Raw genomic sequence first — 18,753 nt, forward strand, 5'->3', positions numbered from 1 at the left:
CTCGTACAGATACATAGAAAGCATTCTAGCTTTGACTCCTTTAATCTTATCAATCATTTGAGTGGGAGTTGGCCACTACATTTCTTCTGGCTTTTGTTTTGGGAAGGGGCTTTTCTCCTTCGACATTAACATTTTGTGACCTCACAAATGATCTGGTTGATTGGACAAAGGTTGCCATGGTCCAAAACCTTGTGGAATGTCTTTCCAGCCCCTTCACTTTCTATAATATAATGTGAGTCTATGTATTTTTGTGTACTAAAATAATACACTTGACAAGCTCACCAGAGCTTCACTTTAAGATATTATACGTGCATTGTAAATATTTGTAGACATTATGCCATCCAAATATTATAGTGCATAGACATTTTCATACTTCTATATGAATTTCGTCTCAAATGTTTCAGTCTGAAAAGACCTTGTCCACAAGGAACACCCATTATTAAAAAAGATGCCTTTCCACACAGCCTTTCCTTTCCATTTTCCACGTTAGCCTTGAATATGCTTATAAGTTCAGCCATATTGCCCATGTTGCCAGTTTTGTCCCCCTTTTCCAGATTTTTTCCTTCCTCCCGACCTACCTGCCTGCTACCTCCTTTTGCCTGCTCGCTTTTACCACCTGCTTTGCCATTTATATGCATGTAGTTCCACTGAGGTCACTGTCTTTATTTGGTATTGGGTAAACTCAGATCTTTAACACAATTCACCTTTGTCTGGTGCTTCACATAGTTGTATTTTGTTCATGTTTAGTGTGGGCTTAACTTGACTAAAAACCCTGGAGATGCCTTGTCCTGTGTGATTCATGTCTTCATCGCACTAACGGGACAAATTTGGAAACTTTATCCAATTAGTGCAAATGAGCAAAGTCAGAAAGCAGTGGGTGGTCTGTTATTGGCAAAGAACTGAAACCCAAGTTATGGAAATGTGGCACTATGCACGTGTCAGCCAATCTTTCTGCTTAAAGCACATTCCGGCAAGACGTCTGTAGGACCTGGTTCAGACATCCAGAAAGCGTAAAGATTGTTGTTTGTTTTTTCTCTTAATTTTTCATTAACACATTGATAGACAATCTTACCTTTATTTTGGATGTCCTATTAATAGTGAGACCACTTCAAAATATTGACCATTTAGATTCAGGTTGCAAGGCAAAAGGTAAAGTTACACATTGTCTATTGGAGAAACTATTGTCTGAGAATAAGAAGAATGTCATTGATGGAATGAGATTGAAAGAATTTGTTTATTGTCTGAATTGGGTTCTACAAAGGGGAATGGCTTTCATGGCCCCATTTTTGTCAAAAATGTATTCTTTTATTAACCAGTCTGCATTTTAAATGTAATGTACAAAATGCATTCAGAGGTACAGTTCTGCTTGATATTGTTGTAAAACCAGCTCCCCATATCTTCAACAGCCTCATCAGAGTTTGACCATGATTACTGCTTGCCCAGGTCTTCAATGTGGCTGGCTTCCCTGAATGGTACTGCTCTTCAAACCCACCAAACTCTCTCAGAGGCTATGTCTTCAGTCAGAAAGCAGCTCTGTGATGAAGTGCATTCTTAACAGAGGCACCCATTTGTACAGTTCTAACTTCAGTTACTCACCTACAGTGCCATAAGATGTTATCTTTTGAAAATTCCCGTGTGTGTTATCCTCAACTCCTCATTTGGTTATATACAGTTCTCTGCCAATGATTCTCCATATCTCTAATAACAATTTAGAGCAACTCTGACATAGTAGTTTTGGTTTTCCTTCAAAACTATTCAACCCTGACCACCCTACCCAACCCTCTTTGTGTTAGAAACTATTTTTATTATGTTTACTTAAAGTCCGAGACTCACTTTGGAATTTAGGTCATCAATATCTTGAAACAATATACAGTGTAGTGTACTTGAACTTAAGATAAAAAAGATAGCCAACATTTGTGGCAAAATTAACTAATGCCTGTTTCTCCATTCAACTGGTTAAATGATTTATGTTGATACTTGTTTTGGCAGAACGGAGTCAGGACAGCGAGGTGGTGATGCTTTCTGACTCCAACTCCACTCAGGATGCTTTCACAGATCCCACCAGCTCGCAAGACAGTAGCCAAAAACCTGCCTGTGGTAAAGTCAGTTCTTCGTCATCAGAGAGCACAACTCCTGTGAAGGAAGGACAGCCTGCTTCCGAGGACACAGGTAGACCATTGTCTCAAAGTGACTACAATATTTGTAGCCTGAAAGAAATGGCATAACATAATTTGAACTGTATTGTATATGCTCATTTTGACCACACATTTTTTATCTTTTGAATAGTTCTACGTCCTACTTTAGCATCACATGGAGATCAGACTGTGCCCCAGACAGAAGAAAATATGGTTGAGGAAATTGTGGAAATGGTGGTGGTGACCCTCCCTGAGGCTCCAACTCCCAAAATCTCTGCAGACCTTTGCCTTCCGCCCGTTTTGGGACCAACCACTCTGCCGAAAGCAGCCTCCTCTCAACAACCTGCTCCTCAAACCCCAGCCAACGAAGGCAAAAGGAAGCCAGAGCCTCCTGCTGAGGTGATGGAGGTACCCAAGGCCCTGCCTGCAGAACCTGCTGACCAGAAAAAAATGCTGGTGGAAATGTGCGTCCGCTCTCTTTTCCTCTGCCTTGGGCGGTTTCCTCAACACTATAAGAGCCTCTACCGCCTGGCTTTCTTTTACACCAACAGCAAAACCCACCAGGTCAGTTCACCTTTTTAACTCATGTTCACTAATGACACGGTGGCTCATTGTGTGCTCCTAGCACAATATGTCATTTAACTTGAGCCACACCTATCTACAGGTAATCAGTACTTCTAACAGTTTCTATGTCGGGTGAGACCTGGCTGCTCCTAGCAATTACGGTGTTAGCCATAGAATTACTTACCATATAAGCTCCAGTCACTGCCTCATTTTCCCCTCCACCTCTCTTGTTTGCATTAGACCTTATTCGTTGCACATTAGTTGCAGAAGACGGCTCTGTGCGCTCCAAAGCTCTGTGGGTAGAGGTATGCGTGGGTTGAGAACCATGCTTTTTCAGCCAGTTTGGCACAGAGCTATATTGTATGGGGGCATCATTCTCTCAGTTCTCTGATCCATTGTAATGGAGGCTATTATCTCCACTAAACATAGTTTTTCAAGTGTTATTATGTTTTAAAACAGTTTACCTTACCTTTTCATAGCACTCTGCATATTAGGTTTTTTTTCAAGGTTGTAAAAAATGATGTTGGCTTTGTTGATTGTAAATGAGCAGCATTTCGATTTTAGCAGATGTTTACACAACATCCGAGGCAAGCCAACTAACTGTTTATGCATTACATCGGTACGTTGTAATAATGAAAGGCCGTTCGCATGGTGATAGTATGTTGTGCATGTTAAAATGTAGATGTTTATTTATTTATTTATTTATTACCACAGAACCTACAGTGGGCCCGAGATGTGTTGCTAGGAAGCAGTGTCCCATGGCAACAACAGAAGCACATGCCTGCACAAGGACTCTTCTGTGAAAGAAACAAGACAAACCTGTTCAATGTAAGTTCAGTTCACAGTTGCTTTTATGTTGTCTTTCCCATGTCATATCATCGCCGCACATTTCTTATTAGCTTTTTGTAGATGCCAGGTATCAGTGAATCATTTAACATTCATCTTTCTAAATGCCATGTAATGTAACTGCATTGAATCTTCATTAGACGTGTTTTCTTATATTTCAGCTACATCTTTATAAACGGCAGGTAATGTAACCGCATTGAATCTTCATTAGACATGTTTTTTTTTTTTTATATATTTCAGCTACTTTATTTAGCGAATTTATTTTTATTTAATCAAACCAGGCAGGCAGACTGAGCACCATTGTAGTTATCTTAATGTTAAGTTAAATATATATTTGATATATGCTTTGTGCAGCTCTTGTATTGGTGTGTGTATAACGCAGTAGCAGCTTCACTCGTGTTGGCAGCTAAGTCGCAATCTCAAGGGACATGCTCGTGAAACACTGATGTGGGTTCTGGCAATTTGTTGCTAATGATGTGCTCGTGTGTTTACTGTGAGCAGTACAGTATTGACATATCATTAGGGTTACCCTTTTCTACACCCTTCCCTCACAATTCAACTGTCTGCTCAGAAATCTGACGTGAAAACAAATAAGCAGCTCCATAAATGGAATTTCTCAGTAGGTGATTGGTGAATGATCTGTCTTCACAAGGCTTGTGTTGGCTTCCCATGGAGTTAGGTTTTGATTTTTTTTTTTTTTTTTTTTTTGCTTTCTCAGAAATTAAGCTCATAAGTATGTGTCTAATACACATCAGTTGTTGCTACATTTTTCGGCGGTTGACATCATCTTGGACATTGTAGTATGCCATGTCGATGTAATTTCCTGGTAACAGATTGCAGAAGCGATAATGGGCCACGGCTGAACAGGAGCTCTACAGCAAGCTAGTAGCTCCCATTGGGTTCTAGCAGAGCTCCTTTTGGAAGCAGACCTGTTTATCTCGGTATGACAACTGTCACAGCTTTACTGTGTAATATTTCAAACCAAGCACTATAATAAGACAACCTTGCATATGAGTAACCTCACCTTTATCTTGAAGCATGTTGGGATTAAAGGTGCAATGAAACTCGATTCATTTGCAACAAATGCATTATCAAATTAGTCAGATTATTTTTGATAATTGATTAAGCATTTTTTTGTTTGAAATTGTCCAAATGCTCGGAATTTCAATTGATCAACAGTAAATGATATCCAATTTATTATGAAAGCAGACTGATTATCTTTGTGTTGAAGCAAAAGAAAAATATTTTCTTTTAGTTTAGGAAAAAATTGCCAATATTTTTGGCTATTTTCTGACATGTTACAAACCATACCAGTAACTGAAACATGATTAATATGTCAATTTGAAATAATAACATGTTTTTGAATAACTGTAGGAGATTAAAATATTTTTCAATTCATGCAAAATAATCAACAGAATAATGGATTATCAAAGTAATTGTAAATTGCAACCTTAGTTCATTTTAAAACCCATTCCAGAGCACTGACTTTTTGCTTTGTTAAAATGGAAGTCAACATTGTGGAGCGTCTAATTTGTCTTACATCTTAACTGAAGTCAGGATGGCCTGTCAAGTTTACTGTCGGCCAGACAAGTCCTTACGTGTCCAATTTTAAGAATATAATTTTTTTCTTCATCTTCTCTGTGGTGACAGAAATCAAGGTAATGCACAAATTTACAAACTCAACATGGTGCATAACACATGACGTCATCAACATGAGGTGACATGACTGTTGAGTTCCCAATGCTATGATTGCTTTGCACGCACGCACACACACGCACACACACACACACACGCACGCACACACACGCACACACACACACACACACACACACACACACACACACACACACACACACACATTATTTGCATAGTCCACCCACACAAGCATTTACTCTCTGTGAAATGCCAAATAAAGTGTGTCTTTCCACCCTCATTTGAACACAAATGTCATTCTGATAGCATCTACTTTGTGCAGATTTTGGATTATGACAGCTTTACTTCAACTTTATTGTAAAACATATTATGACAATGTTCCACGTAGCAGTTACTCTTGAAATACTTCCCTCAATTTGACGTATGACTCAAACATTTTTGCATGTTCAGTTGTGCAGTGTGGGGTTTGTAGGTGGAGCTCCACTCAGGAGAACCTCGTACTTAAGGCAGCGGATGGTGAAAAAAACTTTCAAATGTTTTGATTTGCACATTAACGGGAAAGCCCTCACTGTCCGTAGGGATTCTGCTGTCTCTCGTGGCTTTCTTGGGTTCAGCTTGACATTTTGCAGCACTTTTTCCCTCTCAGCTCAGCACAGGAAACAGGATAAACAAGGTTATGCATGTGTAGTATGTTTATGGTGGCCATCAGGAGAGACACAGCCAGTGTTGAAAGGAAGCAGGTGAGGGCTCTTGGCTGTCAAAATATTATATATGCTGTTAATTCTTCAGGCATCTTTGTTTTGTTGCACTTGGTTAATAAGGATTTTCTTTATAGAAACCTGTTCTTTCCCTTTCATGATGTGCCAATCTTTGCAGTGTACCCTTATGCATTGGGGCCGTAGTACTCAATTCCTTTTTCAGCCAGTTTATGTTCTCATGTTCTTTTCCTGTTGCTCTGACTTCAGCATGATCATGTTCTTCCCCTCCCCCTGACTGTTATATGCTCCACTCATCTCCTCTCTGTGTTCCTCTTGTTCAGCTTCCTCATTACTCTCTCGCTCCTCTGTTTGTGTGGGTGTGCATTAATAGGCGGGACTTTTCGCTGCTCATCTGTGATTGGCTGGCACAGACCTACAAGGGCTGGCTGAACACTCTGTATAGTGCAAGAGAAAGCACAGAAGGAGGAGGGGGGGAGAACTCCAGCAAGCTGGGGTCAGGGGAGAGTGGAGATGGAGTGCGTGGGTGTTTTTGTTTTGAGATGGCAGGAGAGGGATGAGTCTACTGGTCTGTCAGCGGTGTCCTGAGCTCATAGGCCTTGACTTCACTGCTGGCTCTCCTCCTGCCAAGGCAGCTACCATTCTACCGTTCTTCTTCTGTTCCGGTTCTGCTGTGTGCAGCTGAGCTTCCTGCTTTTCTTCCTTTGCGGCTCTCGCTGCCCTCGCACCCAAATGCAGCCCACCCCTTGCTCTCCGAGCATGAGCTTCTGTTAGGGTGGAGGTGCTGCCAGGGATGCCGTCGCTGCTACCCCCTGCAAGAATCCTTCCGAAAAATACCAGCGTAGGAAACGGGGAATAGCCTTCTTTGGTGATGGTATGTTGCTTTCTGCCCGACTTTTGGAAACACAGTGTGTTAGTTGTGGTGTTTGTGAGACTTTTGATTGATGCGATTAGATGCGGATCAAGATGACTAATGGTACCCTGCACCTGTCAATTGTTTGTAGCATTGACAGCCAGCTTGGTTTAAAAACATACCCTAGTTCCTTCCTCAAGTTACACATAGATGGCTGGCGGAACGCTTATGTCGTGATTGCTTAACCGCAGCAATTGCCACTGGTTGCTATGAGTCACATGACCACCAACTTTTTTTCTTGTCAGGGAATATTTTGAGGCTTTGCTATTATGATTTTTTTTCATGTTGAGACCTGTCTCCATTAAGGTGTTACAAGATCTGGGAAGTTTCTTTGTGAAAGTACATATGTGTTGGATTTGACTCGCATTCGCAAAGCTTCAGGGCAGCTTGCTCCACTTCTCATTTTTATCACGCACAGACAATGAACTATCAGTGCTGTTGCTTTTAAGCGATACTTTTCTTAACATTTTTTACATACTATGCGTATATATTTCTTCTTCTGTCTGCATCATTGTTGTGTGGAATATTGACCACAACACTGTTTATATTTTCTCCTGAAAAAAGAGATGCCTAGAATCATTTCAGTCTTACAAATCTGCTTTAGCTGTTGTGCTACAGAATAATCTGTGTAAAGCCATGGCTTGGCGTTCCCCGAAACAGATTTGTGTCAATGATGGTTTGAAAGTTCTCTGAACAATCCTCGTCCATTAGAGATGATGTCTCCATCGCGTACTTGTAAACTGAGCAGGGTAAACCGTCATACGTTCTAATGTAAGGCTACATGGAGTAATTTGGCTAATGTTGGTACCAAAGATTCAAATGGACTGTATTTTAAGAGTTGATGTGCCAAATAATTTGTGAAGAATAAATTAGGTATTAAATTCACACCTACAAGGCAGCTGCTGCAAATGATAACGGTCAAAAAATCAATACCGCTCTGTGCAATTTTGGTGGTGGCTTTGTTAGTTTGTCAGTAGGTGGGAAGTTTGTCATTGGATATGTATAATCATTTGATAGGTTTCCCTTGTCGAGCTTCTTTCACGTGCTTCATTTCCCTCCAGAGTCTTGGAAAATGCCATCTGACCATCTGGAGCTGTGTGTTTCAGAAGACCACCAGGCTCCCAAGTGCTCCATCTCATTTGTCGTGTTCCATCCTGACAGATATGATCATCTTTGTTTTGTCTCGCACACATTTTCAGATGCCAGAATATGCACAGTGTGCTTTCTGACTAACCTAGGCTACCATCTGCACTTGCATTGATTAAAAAAAAAAAAATCGAGGGGCGATAGATGTAGGCCCATTTTGCCTGCCAAGCCGACACATGCTTACTGAAAAGGTGGATTGGTCCATCAAGGGAAACGTCACGCCTTCTGCAGAGAATAGCTTATGGTTGTTGGCCGCCGTTCTGTGGCCGTGTTGCACTGCTTGGCCACAACTGAGAACTAATGAGGCTTCCTATCATGTGTGCCCAGAGAACACCCTCTCTGTGCCTCCCTCCTACATGTCCAGGCAGTCTGCAAGATCTCCCCTGCAGCCTTTCCATTCCTCATTAGTGCGCCATGTTTTTCACTCGCACTTAATTCTATTACTTTCTGCTTTGTTGAGTCTTTCCTTTCAAATATTCTCCTTGCTAATTGATTCCTTGCGCTCGAAACCCCCCCAAGTCTATTGGTTTTGTTACATCTCCAGTAGGAAAGCTACCAGTTGCATCCAGGACTCCAGCTCTAAACACCATTTTGTTTCTCGTTTATGCCTACTGTGTTTTTAAATAAAGCTGCAGTTGGTCATACGAAGCAATGGTTATTTGTAGCACAGTTGCAAATGACTGCTTTTTCTGCTCCGAGTTTCAATTTCCTTTCCACCCGCAGGGCATCTGGCGTATTCCAGTAGATGAGATTGATCGCCCAGGAAGTTTTGCATCTCATATGAACCGATCCATTGTCCTCTTGCTGGAGGTGCTATCACAGCTTAAAGATCACGACACCTTGCTGAAAGTGTCTTTCATGCTGCAGAGAACCCCTGATCAGGGAAAGTAAGGGCCAATTTCCTGCAGCGCGACTGTTTGTTATAGACTTTATTCACAGTGCATTTCTTATGTCTTCTCTACTTCCCAACCCACTTCCTTCTCTCTTCCTTGAATCCATCAAGAAAATATTTACGTGATGTTGACCGCCAGGTTTTGGCCAAGAGAGCTTTTTTCCTCAATGTAAAAGTCCTGGAGGACAATCTGAACAGTCTCAGTGGGGTAAGAAAGAACACATCACATCACTGTATTTCCCCTTTGCTGCTTGTGACTGGTTGTTCGTTTGTATTTCAGGTGCAGCTTCCCAAAGCGGCGACCCCCTCCATGGGGGAGATGACCACGACGGCCGCATCCAGCAGGCCAAGTTCAGAGGACAGCAAAAATGCGCTGCCCAAGAAGCCGGTGCTCACAGAAGGGACTTGTACCACTGATGCAGGGCGTAAGGAAGGCTTCCTACCACAAATTCCTCCACCAGCTGCGGATAAAAGTGGCAAAGTCGAGAATCAACCTGGAAAGGTGGAACCTGCTGGGAGTGAGTGCTACAGAACAGGGCCAGAGGAGCCAATGGATTTGGAATCTGGCTATTGGAGGAGACCATCATCAACCACAGATACTCAAGACAGGGAAACAGAGGCACAGATCTCTCTGGGTGTAATAGAGCCCCAGCAAAAAGTAACTGACAACAGCCGGACATCAGAGCTGTCTCTGGAGGAGCTGAGTATTAGCTCCAGGCAGCAGCAGCTCCAGTCTTTGGCCGGCAAGGTCACTTTGGCAGCTAGCAGCACCGATCAAGGTTTACCACGAAGACCCAGCAGAAAAAGGAAACTTTTAGAGGATGTTGAGTCGGGAAAAACCCTACTACTTGATGCATACAGAGTGTGGCAACAAGGCCAGAAAGTTATGACCTATGACCTTGGTCGCATTGAAAAGATCATGTCGGAGACATACATGCTCATAAAACAGGTAAAGCTCTTTCAGATGTGCCACAAAGCATGTTCCTTCATTCGCGGTGTCCTCTGCTATAATTCTTTGATTCTGCAAAGTCAAGTAAACTTTTATGGCCTTTCTCTTAGATTAAATGACTCCTCACAAACACCTCTTCTTGGAAGACAACAGCTATAAAACACTTTGCAATTTACAGTTTTTAAAGTTTGGGATAAAAATACTGTTTCTATGTTCTCTCAAGCAATTTAATTATTTTGGATTTATTGTTGTTTTTGCTGATTCAATTCAATAGGTCTGTGACTGAGAAACTAATTTAAATCAATAGTATTGATGTTGGTTCTAATCAACTATTGGTGAATGGGTTTCTTCCTTAGTACTCCAGCTTCCTTCCACATCCCAAAAATGTGCATATTGAGTTAATCGAAGACTGCTTCTAGGTGTGAATGGTTGATTGCTGATACATACCCTTTGACAGGCAGAGGGATAGGCTTCAGTTCATCCGGTACTCCAGAGGACAAGTGGCATAGATAATTGATGGATCAAAGGGGTGCGTCCAAATGCATGGTGTAGTCATGCAGAGAAACTGCAATGGAGTGTTTTATAGAGAACAACTATAAATTCTGCCTAATCAGTCCTGAACCAATCCAATGACGATGTACTGTTTGTTTGAATGTTACGGTTGTAGCTGCAGAACAGCCCAAACAAGCTTATTGAGCTGCAGATCGATGTCGACTGTACAGACATTTATTGTGTCATTGTCAGAGCACTGGAGTGGGAAGTCGGTAGCCAGACGGGAGAGACATACACTAACTGCAGCAAGAACTTCTCTCGTACAAGCTCAAGTGGGCGCAGCACACAGCTCCTACACAGTAGTCCATTATTTAGACAAGACACTTTTGATTTTCTATACTCAAACCAACCAGACTTCTTGGTTTTAGTTTCCCTTGTGTTTGAATACACAATAACATTATTTGTTTGAAGGTGTGTTTTTCTCATATATAAGATATAAGATAAGATTGGAATAAATAAGACACAGCAAATATTTTGAGAAATGATTGAAAGTAGAGGTACTGTTAAATCTTCAGTGAGACATGGAAAGCATTGGCAACATCAACCAGCCCTAAAAAAATATACTACAAAATCCCGCCTTTTGGGGATAGTGCTTTTACACCCAACAGCTGATTGGAAGGAACATTATAGCTGTGTGACTGATCAGCATTACCGGTACTGCTAATTGCATCATGTTTTGCCGTCGCCAAGCTCGACAACGCCCACATGCTAAGCGTCCACTCATAGCAACCGCTGCAAACAGTGCCTAACTCTGCTGGATCGATCTTGTACAGAATTGGAAATCCATAGTGGCTGTGCATTTGGTCCATTAGACCCATGCAAGAAAGAGTACATTGAAAGAGGTTTGTGAAGAGAGGGAACCTAAAAGATTCTCACTGTCCCTAATGGCTATTCTTCCTCTTCTTGCTTCAGGTTGATGAGGATGTGGCTCTGGACCAGGCTGTGAAGTTTTGCCAGATACAGTTGGCTACTTCTGCTCAACGACAGGTACGGCCAGCTCATCTCTCTTACTCACTGCGTATTCGCACTCCCGCAGGGTGAACATTCATTCCCAGCCGCACACTCGCATTGTCATTTCAGTCTCACTTGAATCCACTCTAAAAAGTTATCATACCCTGTGATGACTAGTGACATATATGTTTTCCCGAAAAGTTAAAGCAACACTATGTGTCAGTGTGGTTTGGTAGAACTGCTCCAGTGAGAATCAAGGTTGCGAGTTAGGTTAATGATTTTTTTTGTTAATCATTGAAAAATTCCCAGAGACACATTTTAAAATCTTGTCCACAGTATTCTTTGAATAGTGAATACAGTTTTCCATTTTTACTTTTGTTGTCATGGTGAGGAGGTGTTGGTGAAAAATATTTGCCTGTATTCAGTGCGTGTGTGCGTCATGAGGTAAATTGTGCCAAACTGATTAATAATTTGGTAATCCCCAAATTTAGACGCCAGCGCTAAATATAACCCAGTGAAATTCCCTATTGGCATTTGTTCCTTACTCACTAGTTCCCATTATGTCATTGATCTCAGCATAGCAACAGTTTGCCTGTCCCTTACCTGTATCTTGTCAAAAATGGAACACACTGGTACATTGATAAAAATCTAATAGAAACTGGATTTTTTAAATTGCTTAATTTACAGTTCGAGGGGGGAAAAAAGATCCCTACCACATTACATTCGGTGCCATATTTGCTCTGCTCATTGCCAATTACTTCTCTTCATCACTTCCTAACAAAAGAGGAGAGTGTGCATCTGGTGGCCGCCTATTTTCCCAGCCTAATCCACCAGCCGGCTACGTGGAATCATTGTGCTGCCTGTAGCAAATGTGAGGAGACACCTCTGTGCTCCAGGCCCCAACATGAACATTCTGTGCCTGCTTCTTTTACACGTCCACACATTTTTTCAAGCCCACACAAGTAGAGTGCCAAGGTGCCTGTGTAGCACTAAGGATGAACATTAGCTGTGCTGTTTTTTTTTTTAATTTATTTTTATTTCAGAACAACGCCATCCAAATCTGATTTAGGCCAGTGTCAATAACTGCAAAGAACCTTTTTTAGTTCTGTCCAAGAATAATTCCCTTCCACTGTACCAATGATTGGAAAAAAAAATCATTAGTAATTATTGGGTCACCCTTTTAAATCTTAACTTTAAAATCGTTTTTCAGCAATTTTCAGTTGAAAAGGATTTGCACATTATTGTAATCCATTTTTGACGTTACGTTTCGCCTTCATTGGAATTGGGGTTTGTTCTGAATAGTGTCAATTGTGGTGATGCTTAATTAATGAGTGAATCATCAAAGCTGGAGCATGCTTGAAGCTTCTGACACGACTGTAACGGTGTCATTTTTGTTCATGCTTTGGGAAGGTTGCTCGGCAATGTGATTCCCCAGACTTTGAACACAATAAGACCCAGGGAAGAACAGGCTTTGGGCTTCTCTTCCATTCCTTTCTCATCCATTTTAAAAAAGAGGATGAGAGAAAGTATTCATTTCTGCTAAATGTGCTCCACTGTTGCCATGGCAGCAGCTCTATGGGAGCCAGCCCACTGTTGTCACAGGTTGTTTGTGCAACTCTTGTTTTTTGTTAGTGGTCCTCTGAAAAAAAAATCAGGAATTGAACAGGAAGGGATTCAGAGGAGCCAGCCATAAGTTGTTTGTGCAACTCTTGTTTTTCGTTAGTGAAAAAAATGCAGGCGTTTAACAGGGAGGGACTCAGAGCTAGAACATCACCAGAGAGAAGTGGTAATTCTTGCTAGAGGAGATAGACTCCGAACCTTTGCTCATTTGGATGCACATTTTTTTAAGAAACCTACTTGAGTTAAGTTCTGCTGGTGCATCCCTAGTCAGTGAGAGCTTCTCATAACAACCCATCTTCCTGCAGCCCACGTGCGACGCTCCTACCACGCCTAAATACAAGGAGCACAGAGATCTCTTCTTCCCTGCCGCTCTGACAACACCGGTTCTGCTCAGCCACGCCACGATGCACCCATTGTCCAACCAGGAAGGTCAAGCCAAAGTGATGTTTGAGCCCCTGAGCAAGTTACCCAGACCTCAAACGTCGGGCTTCCATGATCAGCAACCACAGAGAAGAATGGCATGCCACCCTGCAGCAGCAGCAGCTCTGTCCTTCCTACAACACACAGGTATAGTGAGATCCACTTCATTTGTAATTGTCCATCAAAGGATGGCGTCACTTAGTAGGAGCTCTTAGATGGAGCGTGGCTGGACCAGCAGAGGACGCCTGTCAGCTTCTGTAGCAGTATTACATAATAATAGCCTAACACTGTTTACTCACACGCTTCATTTTAGACCCTGCGACTCAGGTGCTTGACTTAATTATTTCACTTATTTTGAATTTGAATTGAATTGAATTTATTCGTTTCAAACTGGCAAACCACGCATAACCAATCAAATGAAGACAAATACACTCAAAAAGCACAAGCACGGTGAAAGCCATTCAAACTATGACTGTACAAACAACAGATACAAACAGAAAATAATCCACTGCATCATTTTCATCAAAGCATGTACAGATGATTTCTGTAAAAAGTCAGCAATACTTACTAGAGCAGTTGCCTTATATTCAAGTTCGGAATTTCAGTTATGGTAGTAATGTGGCGTTAATAGTCGCAGGAAAAAGAAACTTTATTGGATGGTTTTGTGGTGTTACCCACAAAAACGAAGTTGACATGTAAATTAGGGGCCAACACAAGCATAAAGAGAACATACAAGCGCCACACAGGAAGAGCGGAGCCGAGAGTCGAACCCCAAACCTAAGAACACTGAAGCGATCATGCTAACCACTGGTGCATCATGATGCCAAATAAAAACAGTTGTAAATGCAATACATGTGTTTTTAGTATAAAATGAACTGAGAAAGATGCCACTAGATGTCAGTGAAGAGCTTCTTCATATAGTTTGATTTAGCTCTCAAGGCAAGTCTATTCCTCATTCTTATTTTAATGAGTTTACACTTTACAGCATTAATAAAACCATTAATGGGTGTGTGCAAGTCATAGCTGTAAATCACACATGTCTACATAATTTATGATTCACAATTCTAATGAAGCCTTAATATTAAGTTAGTGGCCTAACAGAGTTTCAGTGTTTGGGAGATTATGAGCAGTTTTTCTATAGTCACATAACATAATTGAGGCAATTTAGAGTTTAGAACATTTGCACCAATTAAAAGTTAGACCCTATTCATGCAGAAGCTTGAATATGTATTTGTTTGTTTCTTTTTATCTGTCACAGCTGCAGGGCATTTTTTTTTTCTTTTTAATAAAAGTCATCAAGTGTAAAATTGCACAAAAATTAGACTATTCACATCAGTGTTTGCTATGTCCAAGAAACACTGCATTCTTCATCTGTTGGTTGCATTCAATCAAGAAAATGATTCAATCAGTATTGACGTCAAGGATGTCTGAGTTTTGACAAAGCTGCAGCCAAGATGACATTTTAATAGATTCAGCTTTTTTTTTTTTTTCCACAAATGAACAGAAATAATCAGTTTGATCTGATCATTGATTGTAACAAGTTTTTGTTATTACTCCCCCGCCCCCACCCCAGAAGAGCGTGAGGAGCCCACAGAGGGACTCTTGTACCGACAACAGGAATCGCACCTCTGTCAACAGATGAAACTGGCCACTGTGTCCCAAGCACGGGAAGCAGCAGCAGCAGCCGGTTGGTTCCGTGAGGAGACGGCCACATGTAGCAGCAGCAGCACGCAGCAGTGTCCAGGTCAGCAACACAGCAGGGCGCTTACAAGTTCAAGTGTACTTACCTTAACTACTTATGGATGCACAAGAAGCTGAAGCAAGAAGCATTTTATAGCAATATATTATCATTATATTTCCCTTTATAAAGTGAGTTGAGTGCAAGCTAATTTGGAACATTCTGACCGATTTTTCAATAATATGAATAATGTAAACACAGAAACGACAAAATGAACCATGAGACTCTATTCTTTAATAACAAAATAGTTTGTTTCTGCCTTATTTTTGGTAATCAGCATGGAACATGGGTTGGAGGTTAAATAAAATGAACACAGAAAAGCTTTTTGCGAAAAGGTATATTTTATGGCAATAGTGACGTTTATCCTAATAATTTTTGCTTTAGTGACAACTCATACATCTGAACAGTACTTTTAAAAAAAATAATAATAACAATAAAAATGTGCTTTTGAGTGCAACATAATATATGTAGAAAAAAAATCACCAGTGTAAGGATTTTACATTTGACTCGTAGTAGTATTTAGTATTGCATGTGCGTATTTGTGCATGCATGTACATTTGGGTTTAAATTTAAATAATCTCTATAATCTTGTCTCATTTTCAACTCTGTTGTAGATTTAACATGATAAACACTTCACGAGGTGCTTGTAACATTGTCTTTCCATTCCAACGATTCACCATGTTTATGGGTTTCCGCATTCCATTTGGATTACGTTGGGACATCAGTGATTTCACCCAAAACAAATGCAAGGCTACCATCTGCTGACGTCTTTTACCAGTACAGTTTAATTTTCAAACCAGAGTTTCCCAAAATAAACACGACTGTTCAAACATTGGGCATCATGCAGACAATTCTTTTCACCATGAAAACTCACTCTTGAATGTTACACTACTGTTCAAAGGTTCGAGTGTCACTTAGAAATGTCATTTAGAAGAAAAAAAAAAAAAAAAACACTACTGTGTCCAACTGTGTCCAAGTTCAGAGTAACGTGACTTGAGAAGCTCTATTGTACTAAATATAATTTAATGGTGGCCATTCATTTAAGTAGAACAATGACCAGTGTGGTGTGCACATGTTTCTCCCCAGACCAGCAGAACTATGCCAGCAGTGATCTGTCAAAGCTTCCAGACCCCAGTCGAATCCGCTCCCGCATCCCGCCTAACATGCCAAAGCTCTTCATCCCCTCAGCTGTCACCAAGTTCCCCCCAGAAATCACAGTGACACCCCCCACGCCCACGCTTCTCTCTCCCAAAGGCAGCATTTCTGAGGAAACCAAACAAAGACTCAAGGTAGGATTCGGAACGTCACTTTTGATTCTGCACGCGTCCCGCGGCGCTCATCTGTGACCCCTACTGTCTGATCCCGGGCAGAACGTCATCCTGTCGTCGCAGTCTGCCGCCACGGTCAAGAAGGACACTCTGAGCCAGCCTTCCCTGGAGGTGCAGGAGACGTCTAGCCAGGAGTCGTCGTTCGAGAGCGAGTCGGACGAGGAGGACGATTACATGGACATCTGAGCATCACCAGGTCGCCTGTGTGGAATCCCCTTTGAGCATTTATTCCATATCCGTCAAATCGAACTTAAGGTCCATGTACCAGCATTGTCCTCACTAGTTGGACAATTCAGCACTCTTTTATACCGCAATTAAATCTAAACATATTGCGATAGCATGGGAAATGTGTTCCAACTCAAAACCTCATTGTTGGCATGAGGAGCTTTTGTCAATCAGTTGGAGTGCCAGTAACATGCATCATATTGACAGCAGAAACTAATACAGATGTTTTCAAACCTTTTATACTATCTAAAATAATACTCACTTACTCACTTTACTTTTAAAAGTAAAATCAATTATAAAAAGCTAAAACCGACTGAACTCTACTTGGGCAGTGATTCGCTCGAGTGATTCCAAGTTTCAGAATCACTCCAATACAGTCGTACACAGTTTTGCTTCACAAGCTTTGCCAAAGGTGCCATACTAGTGATTGTACTAAAACGTGGAACTTCAATGTCACATCAAAGATCAGGAGTACATAATTACATAACGGACTTGTACATGGACCTTAAGGTGAATGTCAAGGATATCCAAGAAATCCTCAACTAGCTTTCCTGTCCGAGCAGACCGCTCTCTGCTGGTGTGACTCTTATCACGCCCTGCGCCACTGTCACATACTTGCAGCTTCAGTCTTGATTTCTGTAATTGTTTCACCTTGCCCATCAACCTCCAACTGAGAGATGCAGTATTCTAGTTGGCAATGGCAGTGTTGCCCAGTTTGTTTGAACCACCACAGCTTTCGTCTCAGCAGTCTGGAACATGCCGTCTATGCATATCACGGCGACACGCCCAAGCAGACTGTCACCCTTTTATGCATCATCACTTAGGCGGTCTGCACCTTCGTCCAGCTCTTGGGATAATGGAACACAACACAGGTGACAGAAGGACAGTCACCGCACGACGCCGAAACTTGTAGCACATGGGAAATGTTTACATTCAACATTTTGTTCAGTAGAGCACTCACGTGTGCTGCTTTTGTACTCGCCGTCTTCCTTGCAAGACGATGTTTTTGGGGTTTTTTTCCCCGGGAGTACATTAGTAGCCGTGAGGTTCTCACCAGGGAGACGCCCGTCACCAGCACTGATGTAAATGATGTTGAAAGAGGACATTTTGTACATATCGTAATCCAAATACCTTTGGCAGCCGTAGTGGTGTGTGCGTGTGTGTGCGCGTGTGTGTGTGCGTGCGTGCGTTGGGAGGTGAGACTGGCTTTCCAAACCCTTCACTAAATTTGCTAAAATTGAACATGCATGCTGAAATGGTGTCTCTAAATTTCGACGCCTTTTCATTGGTCAATTTGTCGTGTTACTCAGTGGAAGACAACAGAATGTTTTTTTTACTATTTGTTTTCTATCAAACTAAGGGTATTTACTGGGTTGTTTTGTTTTCTGAAAAAAATAATGAAACTGTAAATGAAAACCTGTAAATGATTAATCTTGTCAAAACCTTTTTTTTTTTTTTTTACTGTTATTTCTGTACATGGTTGTTGCAATGAAGCGTGAGATACAGTATATTTTTATTTTTTCTGTTGCGCATTTGGAAATGTATCAAACTGAGAGGCAAATTGTCTGGCCTCAGTCTGCTATGGAACTCTAACCAAAAATATATTTTAAAAAATTCTAAACTATAGGCTATTCAAATAGGTCATAGTACATGGAGCAATGCAGCAGATAGGACAGTGTTTATATCTTTGGTGAGTTTGAGGCCTGCAGAAGTGTTGGGAAGACCAACGCCGAGCGCCAGTGACGCATGCTGACGTGTGTCATCATTGTCAACCAGTATAATCTGTCATATGAAATCTACATGACATCTTACTGCATGTCTAATCACTTCCTTTCTATCTTACCATTTTGCACATGTAAAATCAAATCTTCCATCCCACTGTCATAAAATGATTGCTACTGCTTGGCTCAAGGTACAGCTTAACTCCTACTTTATGTATTTGGCCTCATCTTCATTTGGAGATTTTTACACTCAAACACTTGAATAGGTTACGTAATTTAAACCCTGACAGTATGAATCAAGCATTTGAAGGCATGTTCAATAAAAGATAAAGCCTCAACAACAAATGTTTACGGCTGTTTGCCTCCTTATATCAATACAATTAC

At 41.3% G+C, this 18,753-nt stretch overlaps 1 protein-coding gene across 6 annotated transcripts in view; it reads left to right on the forward strand.

The window, feature by feature from the left end:
• cabin1 (calcineurin binding protein 1) overlaps nt 1–18,714 on the forward strand; it is a 28,735-nt gene extending 10,021 nt beyond the window's left edge. For 2 of the 6 annotated variants that reach the window (XM_049716654.1, XM_049716657.1), the window contains exons 28-40: nt 1,407–1,472; nt 1,990–2,169; nt 2,287–2,699; nt 3,414–3,527; nt 3,707–3,727; nt 8,697–8,860; nt 8,977–9,073; nt 9,146–9,814; nt 11,279–11,353; nt 13,243–13,504; nt 14,931–15,101; nt 16,182–16,384; nt 16,466–18,714. In XM_049716654.1, the coding sequence (XP_049572611.1) occupies nt 1,407–1,472; nt 1,990–2,169; nt 2,287–2,699; nt 3,414–3,527; nt 3,707–3,727; nt 8,697–8,860; nt 8,977–9,073; nt 9,146–9,814; nt 11,279–11,353; nt 13,243–13,504; nt 14,931–15,101; nt 16,182–16,384; nt 16,466–16,609 (2,579 nt within the window). In that variant the 3' untranslated portion in view covers nt 16,610–18,714. The remainder of the gene's footprint in view (nt 1–1,406; nt 1,473–1,989; nt 2,170–2,286; nt 2,700–3,413; nt 3,528–3,706; nt 3,728–8,696; nt 8,861–8,976; nt 9,074–9,145; nt 9,815–11,278; nt 11,354–13,242; nt 13,505–14,930; nt 15,102–16,181; nt 16,385–16,465) is intronic. The other 4 variants (XM_049716656.1, XM_049716658.1, XM_049716655.1 and 1 more) reach the window with 3 other exon arrangements.
• The last annotated feature ends 39 nt before the right edge of the window (nt 18,715–18,753 follow it).

This window comes from Syngnathus scovelli, chromosome 3 (genome assembly GCF_024217435.2).
Source record: "Syngnathus scovelli strain Florida chromosome 3, RoL_Ssco_1.2, whole genome shotgun sequence".
NCBI lineage: Eukaryota > Metazoa > Chordata > Actinopteri > Syngnathiformes > Syngnathidae > Syngnathus > Syngnathus scovelli.